General features: G+C 32.8%; 3 protein-coding genes across 3 annotated transcripts; all 3 read right to left on the reverse strand.

Moving 5' to 3' along the window:
• Nucleotides 1-11,321: 11,321 nt before the first annotated feature.
• LOTGIDRAFT_160086 (hypothetical protein) lies at nt 11,322-12,726 on the reverse strand (the record flags this gene model as incomplete). The annotated part of the gene is made up of 2 exons (XM_009054968.1): nt 11,322-12,016; nt 12,594-12,726. 2 exons carry the CDS (start codon nt 12,724-12,726, stop codon nt 11,322-11,324), a joined length of 828 nt encoding a protein of 275 aa, XP_009053216.1.
• A 2,831-nt stretch (nt 12,727-15,557) lies between these two features.
• On the reverse strand, nt 15,558-16,030 carry LOTGIDRAFT_160087 (hypothetical protein; the record flags this gene model as incomplete). Its single annotated transcript, XM_009054969.1, has 2 exons — nt 15,558-15,927; nt 16,002-16,030. The coding sequence occupies 2 exons, from the start codon at nt 16,028-16,030 to the stop codon at nt 15,558-15,560; spliced, it is 399 nt and encodes a 132-aa protein (XP_009053217.1).
• A 216-nt stretch (nt 16,031-16,246) lies between these two features.
• LOTGIDRAFT_160088 (hypothetical protein) lies at nt 16,247-23,539 on the reverse strand (the record flags this gene model as incomplete). Its single annotated transcript, XM_009054970.1, has 6 exons — nt 16,247-16,521; nt 18,220-18,678; nt 20,469-20,679; nt 21,072-21,169; nt 21,199-21,331; nt 23,477-23,539. The coding sequence occupies 6 exons, from the start codon at nt 23,537-23,539 to the stop codon at nt 16,247-16,249; spliced, it is 1,239 nt and encodes a 412-aa protein (XP_009053218.1).
• Between the last annotated feature and the right edge of the window lie 690 nt (nt 23,540-24,229).

Below are 24,229 nucleotides of genomic sequence, written 5' to 3' on the forward strand. Positions count from 1 at the left end.
GTGAAATGGGGGCGTATATTGCCGTCACCCATGTCCGTCCGTCTGTCCGTCCACAATTACTCGTAAACACCCAACAAGACACAATTCTTGACGGATTTTGACAAAACTTGGTGTGAGTGTTCGTAATCACCCAAGGACAAACCCTATTGAAAATCAGAAGAATCGAAAAATATTTAGTATAAGTTATTGCCTTGTTCTTGAAAACGCGTTCAAGTTTTAGTTCGTAAACACTCTAGAAGGCACAATTTTTGATGGATTTTGATGAAACTTGGCATGAGTGTTAGTTATCACCCAAGAATAAATCCTATTGAAAATCAGAAAAAAAAGAAAAAAATTAGTATGAGTCATTGCCCTTGTTCTTGAAAACGCGTTCAATTTTTTGCTCATAGACATTCTATCTAGAAGGCACAATTCTTGACGAATTTTGGCGAAACTTGGTGTGAGTATTCGTTATCACCCAAGTGTGAACCCTATCGAAAATCAGAAAAAATATTTAGTATCTGTTATTGCGCATGTTCTTGAGAGCGTGTTCAATTTTTAACTCGTAAACACTCTAGAAGGTCCAATTCTTAACAGATTTTGACAAAACTTGGTGAAATTGTTTATTATCACCCATGGATGAACCCTGTCGAAAATCAAAAAAATCGAAAAATGTTTTATAGGAATTCTTGAAAGCGCTTTCAAATTTTAGCTCTTAAACACTTAAAGGCATGATTCTTGCCGGATTTTGACTAAACGTGGTTTTACTATTCAGTACCGCACAGAAGGTTGAATATTTGCCTAAAATTGAACACGTTTTCAAGAACAAGGGCAATAACGCATACTCAATATTATTCAGTATCGCCCTAAAGAGATCAAAAGAAGTGTATGATTGAAAGTTGAATATTTCATACTGGTGATTGTTACTGTACTGCTAAATATTTTTAATCAAAATCAAAGTGGGCGTATATTATCTTAACTGGCAAGCTATCTTTATTATAAGAAACCTTGTAAATAATATTATCAATCTCGCAAAGTTTAAAATTTGGAAGAAGTATAAACATGAAACGAAATAACAATTAGACTTTAATTGACTGCAAGACCCGCTAATAATTATAGTCAAGATAATATTTTTTGAATTTTTAATCCGTTTTAGGTGCAATGGCTGGCGTGGAAAAAAATTGTTTGGATTGTATATAAGTGGTTCTAAAGCTGTACACGGTCATGTAATCCAAGCAAAATTTCACTTATTGCACATTGCTTTGTCGTGTTCATCTTTATTAGCTCATTCAGTATTTAAAATACCCCACGTATGAATTACCTTCAATATTACTCCCTATATTTTAGAGTTACAACGATGTGAACTATTTGACTTCCAATACTGTACAAATAACTGTTTGAGTGGCCTCATTTTCCAAGGTCTTTTTTGTGATGGAGATGCTATATGTTGTTTCTAGCCTTGTAAGTATACATTTTAATTCTAAGATGACTAGTAACAGAATTATTTTTCGGGGAAGGGAGGGTTGGATTCTCACATATGGACAGGGCTGGGGTGGAACATATACTTCATTCAGAAATTGGAACAAGCGATCTTGAACTACTTGGTATTTTTTTCTGTTCTGATCTGAAATTAGATAAAAAAAAAAACTAACCCAAGTGTATAATATATTCATCAGTTGGACTTACCAGGTGCTATGACTAAAGAATATAATCTCTATATTAAACGAATTAAAATTACTTAGTGTGATCAGTTATTACTTTTTTTTTTATTCATTTGATTATAGAGGTATTCTTTTGTATATGTATCACACCAGGTAAGTCCATAGATGAACAAAGGTTCATGGACTATCAATCTTAAGTCGCGAATAGTACGTTGTACGGTGTGGAATAATCGATACAGAAGAAAATAGAAGAAATGCACACACGAGATAAGGGGCAAACACGGTGCGAGCATGATTCGCTTCTACTATTTTCTACTGTATCGATAATCTCACACCATTACACTGCACCTCGTTTTTTCCCACTTATAGGACGGATTCAAATTACCCCAATGCTCACTTTGAAAAGATAAGAAGAAATTGTACCAGTTCAAACTTCGTACCCAGTTGAAATAAATCAAAAATATGATTAATTGATGCCTGCTTAACTTCCTTTATTGTTCACTGTATGTTTTTCTTTCTTTATTTGAAATAGAAATTATAAAATGTTTTTTATTTTTGTAAAAGAATCTACGATGTCGGATGGAAGAAAACGAAAACTAAACCAATGAAGTTAATGATTGAAATAAAATAGATAAAAAAAAAACCGTTGTTGATATTATATGATATCATATATAATGATAAAAATAAATTTCTATACCCCATTATATCTCTACATTTCACTACATTTCTCATTATGCTCCACATGCGCTTCAACTACAACATCCATAGGCAAGATATCAGACAATGTTTTACTTATCGTCAACCAAACTCACGTCGCTTACCCTAGAACTATGGAGGGGGTTCGTTGCCAAAAGTATTTACGAAGTAGAAATGGAAAACATTTACAAATTCATATTTCCACCTTACACATACTACAAAATACAACTTTCCAAAAATCAGAATGTCATCATTTCATCATTTCCTCTAGTTTTCAAACCTATATTTCACAACAATCTAAAAGTCAACATTTTAAAAAATTTCTGTCGAAATTGATTTCTGCATTTTTCATTATAAACATTATCAACTATGTCTTCTTGACTTTGTATTCATGACATTTGTAAAGTCGACTTTATTGAACGTTTACCATATAAGGTAACTTGACCTACTTCATTGGCATAATACGGAAATTCACGGAAACTAACCGAAATGTAAACCAAGAATTGCTCCCCGAACTTCCAAGGGACTTAACTCTAAGCCGGATGTTTACCTGCGGCGTTGGTCTACTTTCAATTTAATAATCTAATAGCAAACAATAATAGCAAATAATCAGTTACTTATTATTTGTTTGGTTGGATCATTTTTTTATGTGCGTGGCCATTATTATGGTTGACCCTGCCTTGGTTACCGAAATAAAGTCCCGAATTTCAGAAAACGTTCAATCTATAGAAGATTTGGCATTTGAGATAGAGTCCATTGGTGGCATCATATCACTATAAGACTTACTATGTGGATTTTTCAACGAAAATGGCGATGACGTCACACTCCATGATCTTCGGAATTCATTGGAATTAATACAACAATCTGCTGAGATAATAGGAAAAATGTGCTCTAAAGACTAAGAGGATGGTTTTGGATTAGGACATATGCCCATTCAATATGGCGCTGTATTTGGTTCAATAGGATCCAGATCTGATTGTATAAATTCTTAAAATCGCATGGTCATTTCTTAGGTAGAAAAATGACTAATCTTATAAAATTAAAGTATTTTTACGTGTTTTATATGAAGAAAATGTCACGTGATCTAATTTAATTTCCGTAATATTCAAGGTTACGATTCAGCTAACACGATCCAATGAAGAAAGTCGAAAGATTACGATTCAGCGAATACGATCCAGTGGAGAAGTTCTAAAGATCACGATTCAGCGAACACGATCCAGTGGTGAAGTTCCAAAGGTTAAATTCGCGTTCTGCGTTCTACAAAGTCTACGGTTAGAATTAGGTTCTAGAAGACTCAAACTGAAAAAATTAAATAAGATAGGAGATAAAACACGTAAAAATACTATTTTATAAGATTAGTCATTTCTACCTAGGAAATGACCACGCGGTTTTAAGATTTGAAACAATCAGATCTGGATCCTATTTTGAACCAAATACAGCGCCATAATTCAAGGACATACTGGGAGAACAGACCTATTCATCCCATGCGAGCAATTGGAATTTTTTAGTAGCAAATGGGTTTTCTTTAAAAAAACCATGGCAGGTTTATTCTCTTTAGTAAACGGACAGTTTATCGGTAGTTAAGTGAATTTTGTCTGTCTACGAGTGACCGCTTTAGTGACATGAACAATGCTGCTTTGGATGAAACTGTTAGTGAGATTCTAACCAGATTTCCAAACATTGGGTATAGGTCAGTTAAAGGACACTTAGCAAGTAAGGGTCATGTCGTTCAAGAGAGTCGAGTGCGGAAATAAATGAGGCGTATTGATGTTGAAAGGGTGCTGTTTCGAAGGTTATTTCTAAAGCCTGTCCATAGAAGAAAATATCCAGTACGTGCACCAAATTCATTATGGCACACAGATGGCTACCATAAAAGATGATATTTCTTACATATTTCACTATTCTAAGTAGTAGTCCCAACTTCTTGTTTATATCCAGCGCAACCAGTCAATGAGGTCAATTAAATTTCAACAGAATAAACAACTTTTTTTTGTTATTGTAGTAAAAGTCAACAAAAGGTCATTGGCAGCTTAATGGAAAATGTTCATCAATCGTTCAACGGGACTTTTTTTTTTTAGATTATCACAAATAGTATAAATAGCCCACTTTTAAAAAATTGAGCCTTTAAATCAAATGTGTATCTATGATTATCTGCATTTGAAAGTTAATATAAGGTATATTATGAATTTTTTCAAGAATATCTACTACTTCTAGCTATTAACACATATTCAAAAGAAAATTTAACCCACGCAAAATAGAGACTGTTCCCCTTTAAGCTGACGCAAAGTTATGGATGCTGAGGTACAAGAAGCTATCGGCCGCGAAGTCAAAGGAGCTATTCAGGTTTCACAGAATGATCTCCTTACCAATATTATAACACTAATGGATGCAAGATTATCGGTTTTCCAACAAAAAATACAGGCCTCCCAGAAAGATATTTCAACATTACAGATGTGTAGTACTAGACCTTTCAATATGGTCGCAAGGGGATTCCCCATTCCATTTCATTCCATGGGGAAAGTGCGACCATATTGAAAGGTCCCAAAAAAAGACCTAAACACCCTACATTTCATAAATTCTTACACCAAAAAACGCCTTAACACCCTACATTTCAAAAATTCTTACACCAAAAACACCTTCAATCAATTCCTACATTCCATCAACCCCCACCCCCAAAAAAGAACCTAGTCATTAAATTAAACGAAAAAAGCATATTAAAAATACCCTAATATAAAATAACATCCTTCTTTCGCTTAACATCCGGTTTTTTAATAGCTTCGTTTTAAATGTTATTTTAAGTCTAGAAACTTCTAGAAGGAAGATAACTCTTGTTTTGAAAAAAAACAGACCACAATTTCTTCGTTAAATTATCTTATTTAAAAAAGGATGAGTTTAATTCTAAAACACGAACAACACAAATTCGAAGATTATTCGGGCGACGGTATCTTTTCATCAATATTTTCTCTAGGTAAAACAATAATTCCAAAAGTAGCTAGCTTTGTTTCAAACAACAAATCACTTATTTCATCCGTAGCGAAAGCCGTCGGCTCAATCGCGGAAGCGGGAAAGAGTATAAGCGACGCAGTGAAACAATCTAACGAGTTGAAAGAATTACAACTAATAAGAGAACTGCGAAACAGGAGATTAGAACAAAGGAAAGGAAAAGGTTTTAAAGTTATAGGATAAAAATGATAGTCGCTCACGCTCCAAAAACTTATTTCGGTTCAGGAGATATACAAAAATCATTGGGTTCTCTTCCTGGATTTCCAAGGGCAAAATATCTCGGAGAAAAACATCTTCCCGGTCATAATTACACTGGTCCAGGTACCAGGTTAGATCTGCGATTAGACGAAAACTATAAACCCAAACCCGGTGAAGAACCAGACAATAGAGTTCACGCCGCTCCGCTTAAACACGACATACTATACAGAAACAAAGACATAAACTTCAGACACGAAGCAGACAGACAAATGATAATCGAACTTGAAAATATTCCAAATCTAACTTTCAAAGATAGAATGCAAAGGGCTCTAATCATTAAACTCTTGAAAGCAAAGATGAAATTGGGCATGGGATTAGCGGATGAAATTCATAAAGAATTTAGAAAAACTAAAAACTTTTTAACAAGTTAAAGTATTTGAAAAAGATGAAATATGGTCAGCCGATATAATTAATATGCCAGTCGAAAGAGGATATAAATATTGTTTAACAGTTATAGATTTGTATACGAGATATGCATGGGTTATTCCTTTGAAAACCAAAACAGGATTATCAGTCAAACACGAATTTGAAACGATTATGAAACAAACTAACCGACATGCAGAAACACTGTGGGTAGATAAAATAAGTGAATTTTATAACAAAAATATGAAATCACTTGGGTTTGAAATTTACAGCACACATAATGAAGGTAAAGCTGTAGTTATTGAGAGATATAATAGAACTCTTAAAAACAAATTATTCAAAAAGTTCACGGAATTGAAATCTGAAAAATGGCTTAAAATATTACCAGAGGTTGTAGATGAATATAATAAAAAAATTCACAAAATTCCACAAAAAATCCAAATATTATAAAGTCAATTAACGCACAACATAACTACGAAAATGAAATAAAGAATTTAAATATCAAACCCAAATTTAAAGTTGGAGATCGCGTTCGTATTTTCAAATATAAAAGCAAATTCGAAAAAGGTTACGTTGGATACTGGAAAAACGAAATATTCATCGTTGATAAAGTAAACACCACAGCACCTTTCAAATTTATGAATTAATCGATCGAGACAAAAAACAAATCCTATGATTTGAGTTGAGTTGAGTAGGTTTTATCAAAACGAACTTCAAAAACTGACTTTTAAAAATGAATATCTTTCTCGATAAATATGGAACTGATACAACCACAAATTTTCAACTTATGAGATGGGCGAATGAGTTAAATGTATCACCGTTTTATTATTGTATGAGAGATGAAATAAATGATCTCAAATATAAGAAAGGTAAATTTTATGCTATGACAAATATACATACTCCCAATCAAAAAGGAGTTCATCATTCTGCTTTGTACAAAGACTTTTCAAATAATTTATATTTCTTCGATTCTTTTGGATTAGAACCCACTGAAGAGATAATGAAATTGACTAATCAAATATTCTACCTTTCAAATTCAAATACCGGGACAAAAGTTTTGTGGACAACTTTCACTTTGGGTTTTATATAAGTTGAGTTTAGGAAAACAGTTTGAAGAAATTCTTCAAACGTCAACTAAATAATTAAAATTTTGTTGATGAAACTAAACTACAACAAGAGGTAGCAGGTTCAATAAGTTTTATTCAAAAACAATTGGTCAACGTAGTGAACAAAACTGAGTTACAAAATTTAATTTCATTAATATCTAAATTAGATGATAAGATTGCAAAACAAAAATTAGATATCCAACAATTGATAGATAACATTCCAGATGAAAATGAAGATACGTTTCAACAGGAATTAAATGCTCTGGAATCTAAACTTAACAATGAATTACAAAAAGAACTAACAAATATTAAACAACAAATACATTGATGATAGCGAAATCAAAACCTATATTCAACAACAAATACAAAATATTGATGATGGCGAAATTAAAACCTATATTCAACAACAAATACAAAATATTGATGATAGTGTTATTCAACAACAGATAACCACTATTAATAACGTAGTTTTAAAACAGGACAAAAATATAGTCGCATTAGAAAAGCAACTCAAGCAAGAAAATAAATCATATTATTTCAATCTTCCATTTGGAAATTTGGATGATGCTTCTATTACTGATAATTTTGATAGATCAAAAGACTATGAATATAAAAAATGTGGATTTACAGCAAATATAAGAGTATATTCTCCAAATTCAACCTTCCCCTCGAAATTATTTGATTCTCAATTTCTTTTTTTCGAAATTACAGGTAAAAGTTGATTCAATATTCTTCAAACAAAAATTATTTTCATCTTATAAATTTAACGCTCGTAAAGTTTCAGTTTATCAATGGTAGAGAAAATGTAGAAACTAAAGAATTAGAAATTAACGACGAAAACGGCAAGTTTAATCACTTATATGAAATTAAAACGAGTGGAAAATATATAGATAGGTTTAGAATGTTGATCATACCAGATAAAAAAAAATGATGGTTTTATATTAGGTGAATTTGATATGATATTGGAAACGGAAAGTTCACCATAAGCAACTATTATTAGAAATCTAGAACCACAAAAAGTAGAAGGAAGGCCAATCAGTTATCAGTTTTTACGAGCAACAGACTTTGAATGCGTAAAACTATATTTTGTTAATATAATGTTAATATTCATGTTTTTTTACATGAAGACGGAATTATCTCTTCAGCTAATTTATTTACCTCAATCGATATTCATAAAAGTCATCAAGGTAAACAATTTATAATATTTTCATCAATAATTGAACGTAATGATGGAACAGAAGTTGGAGGTATATATACCTGTAGATGTACGATAAGAATCAATATCGAAAAACCAAATTTTTCAAAATAAGATTAATGATTCGAAAGAACAAATATCGTTTGTAACTGTAAAAGTTTATATTTTCAAACCTGAAATAATTATAACAGATCATGAAAAAATAAAGAATGCACAACGTATTGGGGAAACCTATTGTTGATGTTAAACACTTTCCATCTTTTGCTTTATCAGAAGTTCACTTAATTTAAATTACCTAAAAATGGAACTAGAAAGCAGACAAAGTTCACCATCGGCAAGTATTATTAGAAATCCAGAACCACAAAAATGAGAAGGAAGGCTTATCAGTTTTTACGAGCAACAGACTTTGAATGCGTAAAACTATATTTTGTTAATAATAATTTTTACATGAAGACGGAATTATCTCTTCAGCTAATTTATTTACCTCAATCGATATTCATAAAAGTCATCAAGGTAAACAATTTATAATATTTTCATCAATGATAGAACGTAATGATGGAACAGAAGTTGGAGGTATATATAGATGTACGATAAGAATCAATATCGAAAAACCAAATTTTTCAAAATTAGATTAATGATGCGAAAGAACAAATATCGTTTGTAATTGTAAAAGTTTATATTTTCAAACCTGAAATAATTATAACAGATCATGAAAAAATAAAGAATGCACAACTTATTTGGGAAACCTATTGTTGATGTTAAACACTTTCCATCTTGTGCTTTATCAGAAGTTCATTTAATTTAAATTACCTAAAAATAGAAATAGAATGCAGACAAAACTACATGATAGAAAAACAAAATGAACTAAACGAAAAACTAAAACACTTCAACAAATGTAGAAAAACATGGAGTAGAATTGATTCTGTTTTCAAAACATTAAGCACAGTTCTAACAGTAGGAATAACGGTGGCAACAGCCGTAACCGGTGGATTAATGGTTCCAGTAGTTATCCCAACTGTATTAGCCACAATTACTGCTATTCAAACTTCATCTTGTGGATTGATTACTTTAGGTTTTGCATCAAAACAGAAATCTCATTATAAAAAGAAAACAGAAATTTTAAATACATATCTTAATAAATTATTCATATTTTTCGAAAGATCGAAAGAAGATAAGAACATAACCATTGAAGAATTAGAAGAATTCAATGAAATTTTAGATAAATTTTATGTAGAAATATCATCAATAAAAGTTAAAAATTCCTAGTTAAAAATAGTTGCTTAAAAAATACGAATAAAATTGAAATTTTAAACGATGAAACATTCGTATCAAATGAACTTTTTTCCAGTGTTATGAAGCTTATCGCTGATAAATTTATAACATTTAAAGGGCAAATTGAATTAGATGGAGAGATAATTCAAGATGGAGGACACAAACAAAACATGCAATTTGTAGGCTTTAATGCCAAAACTTTTCACAATTTCTCCGCAACATCGGATGCTTCTGATTGGTATTTCTCAGAAAAATCATTTTACGTAAAAACAATTTCAAAGAAATAAAAAGATCAAAAAAGGGTAGTGGTACCACCCTACTCTTCAAAATATAAATGAAAATGCCGATATGAATTGTTTCATACCAAGCGATGGACACTGCTTTGTGAAATGCGTAAATCGTGTTTTGAACAAAGACTACATAAAAGAATTTCAAGATTTCATCAACAGTTTTTCAAAATCAAACATTCAGACAGGCATTCTGTCTCTACCTTTAACTAATTCATTCACCGATGAATATTTACAGAAAAAATGGAAAAGACAAAAACAAATAATGGGCAACTCTAATTATTTGCAAAATATTAATTTCATATGTTCCTATCAATATGAAACATCTAGTTTAGCGGCATGGGGACATTCATCTAATCTACCAAATGGGAACCTTACGCTAAAAGAGATACCTTATGTCTTGGAGCTTGATAAAATATAACAAAGTTATGAAAGAAGTTGTATTCCAGAATATTTCCAATAATCTAACGGCTCCTTCTTTATCTTTAAAGCTAACTGAATGTAATCTTCGACAGCTATCATATCATTAGAATGACCCTTAAACGTTTCCTTTTCTTTTAGAATAGACGAAATGTATAAACTATCGGTATCCGTATAGTATATTTCAGGCTTATAAAATCCTGTGAGATAATACGAATGATCCCAAATGACTAGGTGTTAGTCGTGTAGATTTAGGAGGTATACAGTCAAATTCTTTTTCTTCTTCAATTATCTCAACCATATATTGAGTCGCATTTACTTTAGGATAGCTTTTGACGTGTGAATCGAAGTTGCTTCACTCCATTAATGTCTCGATGTAGTTATATCCTTCTGAATAGATTTACCATACAATGAATTACCTAATAATTTCATGCAGTTACTACCTACGATATTACATTCTCGTTTATATTTATTTCTTAGATCTCTCAAAATTAAAATATAATCTCTATATGGTGGAGTTTTAAAATTTTCTTCGTATACTATACCATCTAATATTCTAATAATTCGTCCACCGGCTTTAACTATTTCTTGAATATCAACCGATGTTAAAACTTCTGAACAGAAACCATTTCTGAACTTGATTTTAGTGCCAGTTTCCTTATTGCCTTCTTTGTTCGTAAAAGTAATTTTATCTTTAGCTGGTATGGGTTGGAAGAACATGTAAGTAGGATATTCAAACCAGACTTTTAAAATAGCCGTTCTAGGTCTGAATTTCTGCTCATTAAAGAGCTTAACAAATTCTTTATTTTCTTCGGTCTACCACTTTCCGCTTTTGGATATTCGCTGTCTAAATCCGACATGGCGGAAGCGTACAAACCGTTAGCATCAAAAGCCATTAGTTTAGTACATTTTATTTTTTTAAGTTTTGAATTAACTTCCGTTTTATCTTTTTTACTTTTACTATATTCTTTAAATAAATCAATTATATTATCACTTTCACTAAACTCCTTTAATACATTACATTTAATGGATTGTCTGATAAAATATCTTATAAAAGGGTGTGTATGTGATTAAACTTTTTCTACGTTTCCTTTTTGGTGTGTTTCGGAACCATTCTAGTACTTTCATACCATTCTTCTTCAAGCATTTCTTTATCGTAATGATATAAATAATACCAACCCTTTAAAGATAAAGAAGGAGCCGTTAGATTATTGGAAATATTCTGAAATACCACTTCTTTCATTGCTTGATTGTATTTTATCAAACAAGCTCCGAGACATAACGTGTCTCTTTTTGTGTAAGGTTCCCATTCGTGTCTTAAAGATTCCCAATTATCTTTGGTGTATTTTGCAATATTAATATCGGTGATCTTTCTCAAATTCATTGGTAGATTAGATGAATTACCCCATGCCGCTAAACTAGATGTTTCATGTTGAAAGGAACATATGAAATTAATATTTTGCAAATAATTAGAGTTACCCTTTATTTCTTTCTGTCTTTTCCATTTTTTCTGTAAATCTTCATCGGTGAATGAATTAGTTAAAGGTACAGACAGAATTCCTCTGAGTGTTTTTAAAGGGCATTGTGTTACGTTTTTGATCATGATCCAGTTATCAAAACCGCTACCGTTATGAGCAATTAATGTTATTCTTTTTTGATCTATTTTTCCTAAACGTTGTAACATTTGATCGATGCAATCTTTACCCACAAATATTTCTACTATATTCATTAATTTATTATAAAATTCTTCTGGAACACTCTCAGTGGAGTTTAAATCTGGAAAGTTATGTTTTATTCTGTCTAACATTTTTCTTAGTTTTCTAAATTAATTAACTTTTTCGCTATAGGTTTCGCAATCCCATGCGTATAAACAATCATCGTCAATGGTTGGAAAAACGTTTAGTTTTAGAGGTGCGTTACCGCATTATCATCTCTACAAGTTCTCCATACGTTTTCATGATCGATTCAAATGCGTGTTTGACTGATAATCCCGTTTTGTTTTTCAAAGGAATAACCCAAGCATATCTCGTATACAAATCTATAACTGTTAAGCAATATTTAAATCCTCTTTAACTTTTAAAAAGTTTTTAGTTTTTCTAAATTCTTTATGAATTTCATCCGCTAATCCCATGCCTAATTTCATCTTTGCTTTTAATAGTTTTATGATTAATGCTCTTTGCATTCTCTCTTTGAAAGTTAGATTATCATTTGTCTGTCTGCTTCGTGTCTGAAGTTTATGTCTTTATTTCTGTATAGTATGTCGTGTTTAAGCGCAACGGCGTCAACTCTATTGACTGGTTCTTCCCCTGGTTTGGGTTTATCGTTTCGTCTAATCGCAGATCTAACCTAGTACCTGTACCAGTGTAATTATGACCGGGGATATGTTTTTCTTCGGGATATTTCGCCCATGGAAATCCAGGAAGAGAACCTAATGATTTTTGTATATCTGAACCAAAATAAGTTTTTGGAGCGTGAGCGACAATCATTTTTATCCTATAACTTTAAAACCTTTTCCTTTCCTTTCTTCTAATCTTCTGTTTCGCAGTTCTCTTATTAGCTCTAATTCTTTCAACTCGTTAGATTGTTTCACTGAGTCGCTTATACTCTTTCCCGCTTGGGCGATTGAACCGATGGCTTTCGCTTCGGTTGAAATAAGTAATTTGTTGTTTGAAACAAAGCTAGCTACTTTTGGAATTATTGTTTTACCTAGAGAAAATATTGATGAAAAGATACCGTCGCCCGAATAATCTTCGAATCTGTGTTGTTCGTGTTTTAGAATTAAACTTTTAATTGAGTTAATTTAACGAAGAAATTGTGTTTCCAAAAAAAAGTTATCTCCCTTCTATATTATTTAAAACCAGATGTTATTTTTATATAAGGATATTTTTTAATATGCTTTTTTTGATGGAATGTAGGAAATTGATTGAAGGTGTTTAGTGAATGAAATGTAAGGTGAATAGGGTGAAATAATTTAAGGGAGTTTAGGTCTTTTTTTAGTGTAAGAATTTATGAAATGTAGGATGTTTAGGTGAAAGAATTTATGAAATGAAGGGTGTATAGGTGTAAGAATTTATGAAATGTAGGGTATTTCGGTCTTTTTAGGAGCTTATAGATTGGTCGCATTTTCTCCATGAAATGAAATGGATTAGGGAATCCCCGTGCGACCAATCTATAAGCTCTAGTACTACTTCCACCGTTTATCAAATTGCAATGTATATTTATCACATCAATATCATTCTCGATATTAGCTTTGTGTGGTGCTAAAGTGGATTGCGTGTATATTTGTTTATCAAATCCTAGTAACGCATTCAATGAATTTTCTATGTTGAAATCAACTTGACTATTATTTCTTGATATCAATTTTATTTTGTTCAGATTTAAATTACCTTCGAATTCAATATTGTTTTTACCATTCAGATAGGTATTCGTTAATGGCTATGTATTCATAGCTTCCTGGTAGTAAACGTATGGTATTGAATGTAACTCCATTATCTGTTGACTTTTTTATTTGGTTATTTTTTTCGTTGATATTTCTAATGGAATTGTAAATAGAGAAATACTTTAATCCCAATTCACATTCTTGATTGCGTTCGATTTCGTACTCATAATCTAGAGACAATTTAATGTCTGATTTATTTGAGGTGATAACGAATAGTTGTTCTTTATTTGACATTTTAAATCACGCTTTTATAATCATTGTTATCTATAATACCTTTCTCTAAGAGTCTTTTTAATATACAATTTACTTCATTATATTGTCTGTTTGATCGATGTCCTTCCGTCATTGCTGCTAATATTATTTGTAATCTATTAAGTAGTTCCTCGTTGTTGTCGGATAAAAACGTTATACCTTGTCCAGATACAATATTTTCGAATTCGTCCATTTCTTGTATGATTGGATTGTTGTCTTCAGCATAATCACCCACTTCATCAACTTCATATTCACCATCATGTTCATAACTCTTATATATAGTTTAACTTCTTTCGATCTCCTTGTTTCGGATCCCATCTTTCTTATTGCATCTAGAAATTTTGAGTATGCTACTAAATCCTTGCGATCGGCAATGCCAACATCCTCGTCATTCATTAAATCTATTAGTCCTTTTGTTAATGTGTATGTAAAATCTTTTGTATCGATTTTGAATAAAGGGGAATTTGGACTAAATCTTATTCTAAAACCATTAAACACTAACCCCTCATCATCAACGATTGGTGAAATGCTCTTTGGTAAAACTGGGTCAGGGTTTGAAAAAAGACGATTTATATCATCTAAGGTCCTAATTATAATAAAACCACGATATTCAATCGGTTTTGGGGGATCTGTATGGGGTGAAGGTTCTATGGGAGAGGGGAGTCTCTTTTTAATATCTTCTAGACTTTTAATATTGGTTGAAATAGAGTTTGTAGATTTTCTGTTAATCCAAGTTGTTGTAATTTGTTTTTTTCAACTTGGGTCATTATTTTATTCTTAACTAATCTTATTAAAATATTATTCCAATTATCAATTTTAAATAAAATAAAATTAACATATGTCGATCATAACTCTTTCACTCGCAGGTTTTCTAGTATTAACAAATACATATCCATGATCATCTGGATTTCTCTATTGAGCTTTACAAACCTTTTTAAATGTATCTCTGTCCATTCCGTGATTTATCGACTGAATGATTTGAGATAAATCTTTATCGTTTAATTCAAATAATAAAAAACAAATTGCATTTTTTTAATGAACATATTATCCATCCCGTAAAAAGATTAGGATTGGTATATGCAGTGACAGTTGTGATGTCTTCCTTTCTTGAAGAATTCTTGTTGAACAGCTTGATTTCTTTGCGCTACGCAGTCGTCAAACAATATTAAGTTCTTTCGTTTGCTATCAATATTAGACAAGTCTAGATAATTAACATTTTTCGTAAGATAAACTTTTATATCCGTTGGATTCCCTTGATTTAATGAAGTTTTCTATATCTTTTATTTCCACTTCTTTCGTTTTCTTCATAATATTGAAATATGTCTTGAACATCTTTCTTTGGTAGATATTCTAAAGCTTTGAGAAATTGATAATACGATTGCTCTGGTGTTGTTGTGTAGATATATAGTGAATCGAAATCTAAATGTTTGGTGTTGTATGTTAAAAGTGAGATGAGTTTTCTCAGAACCGGAACTATCGCATATACACATGAGCATTGGGTTAAAAGGAAATATTTCTGAATGTTTTTTCTTTCCCATTTTTTATCATTTTATTTTGTTTCAAAAATCACTCATTCTCCTTTATACTTTGAAAGAAGTAATCCTTCTCCAGTGCGTATGTTTTTTTTTAAAATATCCCATTACCCTTATGTTTGACTTTGACTTCTCCTGTGTCAATACTATCTACTAATTTATTTAATCCTTGTTTAACAATTTTCTTGGTTTCTTCCCCAAATCGTTTTCCAAATTCTTTAACTGTTCCTAATTTATCTGCCACTCCTGAACCTTTTGCTTGCTTTTCCATTTCTAAATTGTGTCTATGTTCTTCGGCAGCTTTTATTTTAGCTGCTTTATCTTCGTTGGCAGCACGTACTCCGGCAGCTGTACCACCAGCTATTACAGCCGCCGCAGTAAGACCACCAAATATCAAAGGTAGGAGAGGTAAAAATCCACCTTCTTTTGCATTAGCGTCAATTCTGTCTAAGTCTATATCGTCTCTGACAATATTTATATTTATCAATAAGTTTTTTATTGTTAAAAGTGAGATGAGTTTTCCCAGAACCGGAACTACCGCATATACACATTAACTTTTTTACCCATTTTTTACTATTTTATTTTATTCCAAAAATCACTCCTTCTCCTTTATACTTTGAAAGATATATTCCTTCTCCAGTGCGTATATTTTTTAGAAATATTCCATTACCCTTATGTTTGACTTCTCCTGTGTCAATACTATCTACTAATTTATTTAATCCTTGTTTAACAGTTTTCTTGGTTTCTTCCCCAAATCTTTTTCCAAACTCTTTATTGTGCCTATCATATCTCCCACTCCTGAACATTTTTTGCATCAGCTGCATTCTTTGCAGTAGCTGCTATCTTTGCTTGCTTTTCCCTTTCTAAATTGTATCTATGTTCTTCGGCAGCTGTTACTTCTGCTGCTTTCTTTTCGTTGGCAAAACTTACTCCAGCAGCTGTACCACCAGCTATTGCACCCGCCGCGGTAAGACCAGCAAATATTAAAGGAATGGAAAATATAAATCCACCTTTTTTTACATTTGTGTCAATTCTTTCTAAGTCTATATCATCTCTGACTTTACAATATTTGTATTTATCAATAAGTTTTTTAGTTATGTTGATTTTTTTTACCATTGAAAGTTATTACAGTTGGTGAGGCTGTTTGAATAGCTTCTATTATTAAATTTCGGGGAAGGGAGGGTCTGATTCTCTCAAATGTACAGGCCTAGGGTGGAGCAGACACTTTATTTAGAAATTAGGATTAAGGGTCTTGATATTGGGTTTTCTTCTGTTCTTATTCTGATCTGAAATTAGAAAAAATAACTGTTATGTACTGATTGTTTTTAGTCTACTATGAACAATATTATCATTTAAGTTCTTATTTTTTGAATATGCAACTATCATTTTCTGCTTATAGACATGGGGGAATTTCTCTTGAATGCTCTTATAGTGGGCATGAACTATCTTGCTTGCTCGATTGCTGGTTGTATTAAACGGGACAACAAAGGGTGCTATGCCTACATTATGATGAATATTTAGTCCTATAGGTCTTGCTGTATTCAATGTCTCAATCCAATGGGCTTCCCTAGATTGACGGAATTTGGTAGTTTCATCTTCGGGCAAGTCAATTTCTATACGCTCAATTGGGATTAGGGCGAGATCGTCTATTGAATGGTCGTCGAGGTTGAAATGATTAGAAACAGGCTTGTCTTTCTTTAATTTGATGTCTGACCTATCAGCATTAAAGCGAGTTCGTAAATTATTCTTAGTTTCTCCTACATATTGTTTGGGGCATTTCTTGCATGAAATTAAATATATTACATTCGAATGTTCACATGTTAAATGTTCCTGGATCGGGTACCTTTTATTCGTAGAGTTGCTTACAAAATAATGAGTTTCTGATATAAAGGGACATGTTTTGCATCTGGACAAACATGGAGCACTTCTTAAACCTGGAGGTACTTCGGCATAAAGTCTGTTTTTAGCTGCTATCTGTGCTAAGGTGGAATTTTTTATGTTTCGTAAAAATCGTTTAGAGTTCCCACGCTCTTTCAGTTTTGAGAAACAAATTCGATGAAATCGTATAACTTGTGACTTAATTATACCAGAAAAGGTATGTTTTGGGTGAAAGGAGCTCTTGTGCAAGAGTTGATGAGTATCAGTTTCTTTGAAATACACTTTAATATCCAGTTTATTTGTTTCTGCTATGGAATCTCCTTTAAAGACTGTGGTATCGAGAAAGTCTATGCTTTTGTCACTTACGTTTGCGGTTAGCTTGATAGAGGGATGGTGGTTGTTGAGAATTTCAAAGCATTCCCAAAACTGTTCGATAGAATAAGTCCAAACCATAAAAATGTCATCCAAAAAGCGTCCGTAAAAAAGTGGGTCAAATGGACAGAGGGGCAACACCTCACGTTCCCACTCTGCCATGAAAAGGTTTGCGTACGAAGGGGCGAATCGTTTGCCCATTGCTGTCCCTTAAATTTGCAAATATGTTTTACCATTAAATGTGAAATCGTTTCGACTAAGACAAATCTCTAAAAGCTGTAGAATTGCATCGTCGGGTCTGTTTGGATCTGGGTTTCTATTAAAAGCTTTACGAACTGCCGTTAAACCAGTAGTGTTATCGATATTGGTATAAATAGAAGAAACGTCGATAGAAATTAAAATAGCATTAGAGGGAACTCGAAGATTTTTTATTTATAAATATCTTGCTGGTTTAATAGTGTTAGTGATTGGCCATGTGGTGGATTCTCCAGTTACAGTCATGCTACCTACCATATTACGATGAAGAAAAGCTATTTCAATATCTTTAGTTAATGAGTTGAATATTCTCGTTTCTACTTCAATTGATGGTGTAATTACGGGTATGAAAACTTGGAGATTCGTTTTTTCTAATTTTGCATCTGAACCATTCTCTCCAAAGAATATCTTATCATCGTTGATTTCTCTTTGTAGATGAACTTTATATGGTAACCCTATGGAAACCTTTCTGTGTTCCATCAGACCGAATAAAGGATATAATTTCCAATTTACGTAATTACCCCACCTATTATTCTCAACAACATTATTATACTGAAGTACTCGTTTTTCGAATCCATGATTAGCTGCTCGTGCTACTCTTTCTATTGTGTTTCGAGCAACAACTCTCACTCTAGCTAAATCAGCATCATTTGCAAGATTTCTCAACGGTTCTTTTAAAACACTTCCATCGCCAACATCGGGTATCCAACCTGAGTGTCACAAAATTATTAAGTTTTATCGCGCAAACGCATATTAATGGCTCGCGCAAACGCATATATGTGGCTCGCGCAAACGTACCTCTACGACTCGCGCAAACTAATGTAGATACGATTTACATGTTAATAAAAGTGTTGTTATTTTAGTGTCTTGATATTCCAGATGTTTGTCATGTGAGTATTAGATTGTATGAAAGTCCGTGCATTGTGTGCAAGAGTGCCATATAAGGTTTTGTGTTTGTCATTTTGTTACCCGGCAATTGGTTACGATGTTGAGTGAATCCTATGCTAGGTGTCTTAGGATGGAATTGGTGTTGGTTAATTGATACTTCTAGGTGAACAGTATCTTTCGGTAGAATGCTTCTAGGTGTATAAGCATATTGGGATCCGCTCGTCCGTCTTGTGACACTGAGTGTTTGATTGTTTCTATCGGATTTGAACCAGCTCCGAAACCATCTCGCTAAATAAAGATGGAAAGAAATTGTTTTCTAACGTTGTATTTGTTTGTGGTACACGATTTTCATTGGGAGTTCCTACTTTTATTTTGAAATCGCATCTGAAATAAGCATCGGAAAGAAGCAACCAATTCGATGATGAATTTATTTCGAAGGTAATTCTACCACCATCATTCAACTGGGATTTAGAACCAACAGTCGGTGAGTGATAATATAATCCTCTTTTTTCGTGTTAAATGAATAACGAATCGGATCGTATAATTTAAAGATTGGATCTAGTATTTTATTTGCCATTTTTAAGGTTTAAAAATTGAGTAGAAAATTGTGGTCTGTTTTTTTTTTCCAAAACAAGAGTTATCTTCCTTCTAGAAGTTTCTAGACTAAAAATAACATTATTTAAAACGAGGCTATTATGTTAAGCGAAAGAAGGATGCTATTTTATATAAGGGTATTTTTAATATTATGCTTTTTTCGATTAATTTAATGACTAGGTTCTTTTTTGGGGGTGGGGGTTGATGGAATGTAGGAATTGATTGAAGGTGTTTTTGGTGTAAGAATTTGTGAAATGTAGGGTGTTTAGGTCTTTTTGGGACCTTTCAATATGGTCGCACTTTCCCCATGGAATGAAATGGAGTGGGGAATCCCCTTACGACCATAAATTCTTAGAGCTCAAGCACGTGCTAAAAGAAAAAGCAAGAAAGAAAAATTTAAGAGGGCACCACGAACTACCCCTTATCAACGAAAAGATATCATCGACCACAGCCGTTAAACCTGGTAGATGTTCTCGTTGCGGGAAATGTGGTCACTGGGCGGACATTTGTTCCGAGAATAAAGAGAAGTTAAGTACAATTTACCCTTTTGAATGTTTGAAAACTAAAGCAAATATTGAGCCAAGCACGCTCTTTATTCAAAACGATCATTAACGGCATTATACTGTTATCTAATGTCGATAGTTTTAACGGTTCACTCAGTCATAACACAGCAGAGGTTTTGACACCGATAGGTAGGTTGAGAGAACACATAGACGAATGGCAGTCTATCACTTACAATATTTACATTCTCGACGTCATCCGCAACGGATACAAAATTCCGTTCAAAACAGAACCAAATGATATTTGTATTATGAATAATAAATCGGCACTTGACAACAGTGAATTCGTTCAATCAGAAATTAAAGCTTTGTTAGAAAAGAGGCTTGTATCAAAGGCTCAAATAAAGCCAAAATTGTTAATCCTTAAACATTTGCATCCTGAAATGATAAATATAGTATTGCCACAAATAAATGGATTTCATCAGGTGTAGTTTTGAAATGATGATCTCCCTTTTCACTTGTATATTTATTGGTTTCTGTCACTATCAAACTGACAATATCTTCATCAAAAAACCATTCAAATATAGTTGAAGGCGAATGGGCTTCAAGCAGAAATTCAGGTGTTGGCTCTTCCCACAATCTCTGACAACCTAAATTCTTGGGTATATGACTTTCCGCCATTGTGCTGGGGCATTTGGTATGAAGGACGGTTAGACCATCTTCCAGAACCTGAAAAATATAATCATATAAATATTTGATCTTTGAATGGCATTTAGTAAAGGTGTTGGATATAATGAAAAAATTCTTTTTCTGGTCTTTATCAAGCAATGATAATAATTTCATTGCTTGATAAGGACCAGAAAACACTGGTCGAAACGTCGCTCAAATAAAGTTAGTAATTGTAATCCATAAGAATTTTTTCATTATATATAAATATTTGTTTATGCATAAAAGTAGAGAATAAATGAACACAAAATATATTATCTTGGATAAGTTCAAACAGGTTAAATTTATATCCAACCAAAATATAAGTGTGTAAAATAGAATATCTCAACTGATGACATATCAACAATCATCCCAGAATCATGTTTCTAATGAAACGAAATTCAATGACCACTCACTGTTTCAATGCTGTCATCTTCAGGAATGTTTCCATCTGATCTAATAGTCACAGCTTCCCCAGAGAGTAATTCAATATCAACATCCGCATAGCTTACAACTGTTGCCTAGATAAGTTGTCAATGTCACCACTGTGGTCTTCATCTCCGCTATCTTCGTCGGAATTGGTTCCATCTCCAGGAGGTTGAAGGAAAATGTCTGCACTTCGTATGTTATAGGTGTCATCTTCGATAAGGGCAACAGCTTCATGACGTTTAAAGTTCTAAAAAATGACAATAATTCAATAAATTTCTAATCCAATTTCAAAATCGTGTGAGTATTCGAATACATCACATACTGAACCTATGTGTACAAAGAGTAGAAATAAGGAAATCAACGTAAATTTGACAGTTGCAATAATTAGCAGTATGAAAAAAACATGTACCCATCCGCAGCCATTGGGTCACTTATGGGACACTTTTTAATTTGCTCACAACTGCAACGGAAACGCTAGAAACGTGTCAAATGTTTGTCACAACTAATCTCATTGTTATATTTTATAGTATTTCTAAAGTTATTTCATGAATAAAGACCTTAAAATGTGAAAATTACTAACCTTTTCCTACTTGACATTATTTTTGGCATTTTCAAGGCTTTGGTGGGTTCAAGGGAGATAACTCACCACAACAGCTAAAAGTAGACTCGATCGGACTAGTCGCAATCAAACTCTATTTATAGACTTAAAATATCATATGACTAGGGATGGGCTTGGAACAAGCATATTATGCTGTAGTGCAATCAAAAACATGTCCCATTAATGGAACAATGGCTATAAATGGGTTAATTGATGCCTGTTTTACTTCCTTTATTATTTACGGTATGTTTTTTCTCTATTTGAAATAGAAATTAAAAATGTTTTTATTTTTGTAGAGGTGAAGAAGCTACGGATGTCAGAAAGAAAAAAATATATATACACTACTGACGTTAATGATTGAAATAAAATAGATAAAAAAAAAATGTTGTTCAAATTATATCATATCATATATAATGGAAAAAATAACCTTCTATTTCTTGTTCTTTTAGTTGTCTGAATGCATGAATGGAAATATATTTCATCCCTTCACAAATCTTAATAATTTTCATTGTGCTCCACAATCCCTTTAACTACAACCACCATCGAGCAATTCCACCCCCAATAATAATGACTTAATTCAGATACCAATAAGAGGCGTACAGTTTTTTACAATTTATCGTTAGGCTATAAACTAAAATATCAACAAAAATCATATACAAGATTGAATGATTGACTGGCAGTAATATACATTATTTAAAGGTGCTTAATATCGCTTGAATTAATTTATTTACAAACTTGTCTCTCAGTGACTAAAATAGAACATGATAATCTTGTCTAATTCACTAACGTTATGTAGATAATACAGAATATTATTAAATAAAGTGACAATAACTAGAGACGCATGAAAATTTCAAAAGGTCAAATGTTTTATTGAATGCGATTGCAGACAAAATAATTATGTAAGAGGTTAAGCGTGAAAATATTACATTTGACTCTTGTTAAAAGTGTTATATCTTTTCACTTTAAACATGAAACATATGAATTTTTACGCATGTCTTATGCATTATTGGTATTTTTAAAGGCAACTTGTAACTTATTACACAAAATATCTGTATTATCCTCATAAAATTAGTGAATTAAATAACGGAACACAATTTTATGGTATACTACTCCTTAGTTTTTCAATTCTACTTAGCATCGACTTTTGGCACTGATGCCCTTCCATGAATGTAAGTAGGCATGACTGATCTAATGTAGACAAATATGACTTCCATATGGATTCCTTCCGAATTGAAAGAAACTTAGCCATAATACTAATTACCCAATTACTGTAACACTGAACTGAAATTAATATACGTAGAATAATATATATCTATATAGACTGACAGGCTATTGAGATGATATTTGTACCTACATTAAATAAGCTTTAGAAAAAAGGCTCCGATAAAGTAGGCCAGGCCCTGATTGGTGCCTGGCCCACTTCAATTTTACTAGTGTAAACGGAATAAAGCGAGCTAATTTAATCGGGGCCTGGCCCCACAAAAAGAGGTGGGCCAGGTCCGGATCGGTGCCTGGCCCACTTCAATTTTACTAGTGTAAAACGAATGCCTGCCTAACTCCGTTTAAAAATTCTTCTGCGTATGTGCAGGGTTTACAACTTCCGTATCGGCGGCCATTATAAATCTACAAATAAATAAAATGTCCTCCGACAGAGGTAAAGGGTGGACGACAGAGGAAACGAAAGATTTCATCACCTTATGGGGAGATGAACGAATACAGACACAGTTGGATGGTATTCATCATAACCACAAGGTGTATGATAATCTCTCGAATCTTCTGGCCGAGAAAGGTTACCCTCGGAGGACTGGTTAATAAAATACTCAGAATCAATCGAAAATTATTGTTATTGTCCGCCATTTTGACTCCCCGTGGACCTTTTGTAATCTTTTTAATTAGAGAGCGCACGCTTATTTCCGTTTAAAGTGGGCCTGGCCCAGATCACAAAACGCCAGTGTAAACAGACGTTTTGATCGGAGCCAGGCACCGATCCGGGCCAGGCTCTCTTTATCGGGACCTAGTGTAAAAGGGGTATTAGTCGCTTTCATTACGAACGTGTGAAATAAGGCTATTTCTTTGATACGTGTGAGACAGATGCAGACTTTTGGTGTACGAGTCCTGTACTCTGTTCTGACGATCAATGGACTCGGTTTGGCACAAGTATCCAAACTATGTGACTCATTAAGGAGACTGAGTCATTTAATGACTGAATTGTGACACAATTAAAAGAAAAGCCGAATCAATGGACTCAACAAGTTGAGTTTTTGACTCATCAAATGAGTCGCGATTACTGACTTTTGTCCAAATTTTTTTCAGAGTGTGGGTTGAAGTTGGCTATTCTTTGGGGAGAAGTTGACCACAATTAATTTGGACGATGATGATGCTCAGTTGCATAAATTATTGTTTTGAGCGAAATTTAAAAAAGGTTCTCCATTCTTGTGTTCAATATGCCCAATAAGACACATATTTTCTTAATGTTGATACCATTCAATTTTGTATGCCCTACCAACTTCACCCCGTCAAAGTATATATCTATAGGGTTACTAGTGC

This window comes from Lottia gigantea (genome assembly GCF_000327385.1).
Source record: "Lottia gigantea unplaced genomic scaffold LOTGIsca_23, whole genome shotgun sequence".
NCBI lineage: Eukaryota > Metazoa > Mollusca > Gastropoda > Lottiidae > Lottia > Lottia gigantea.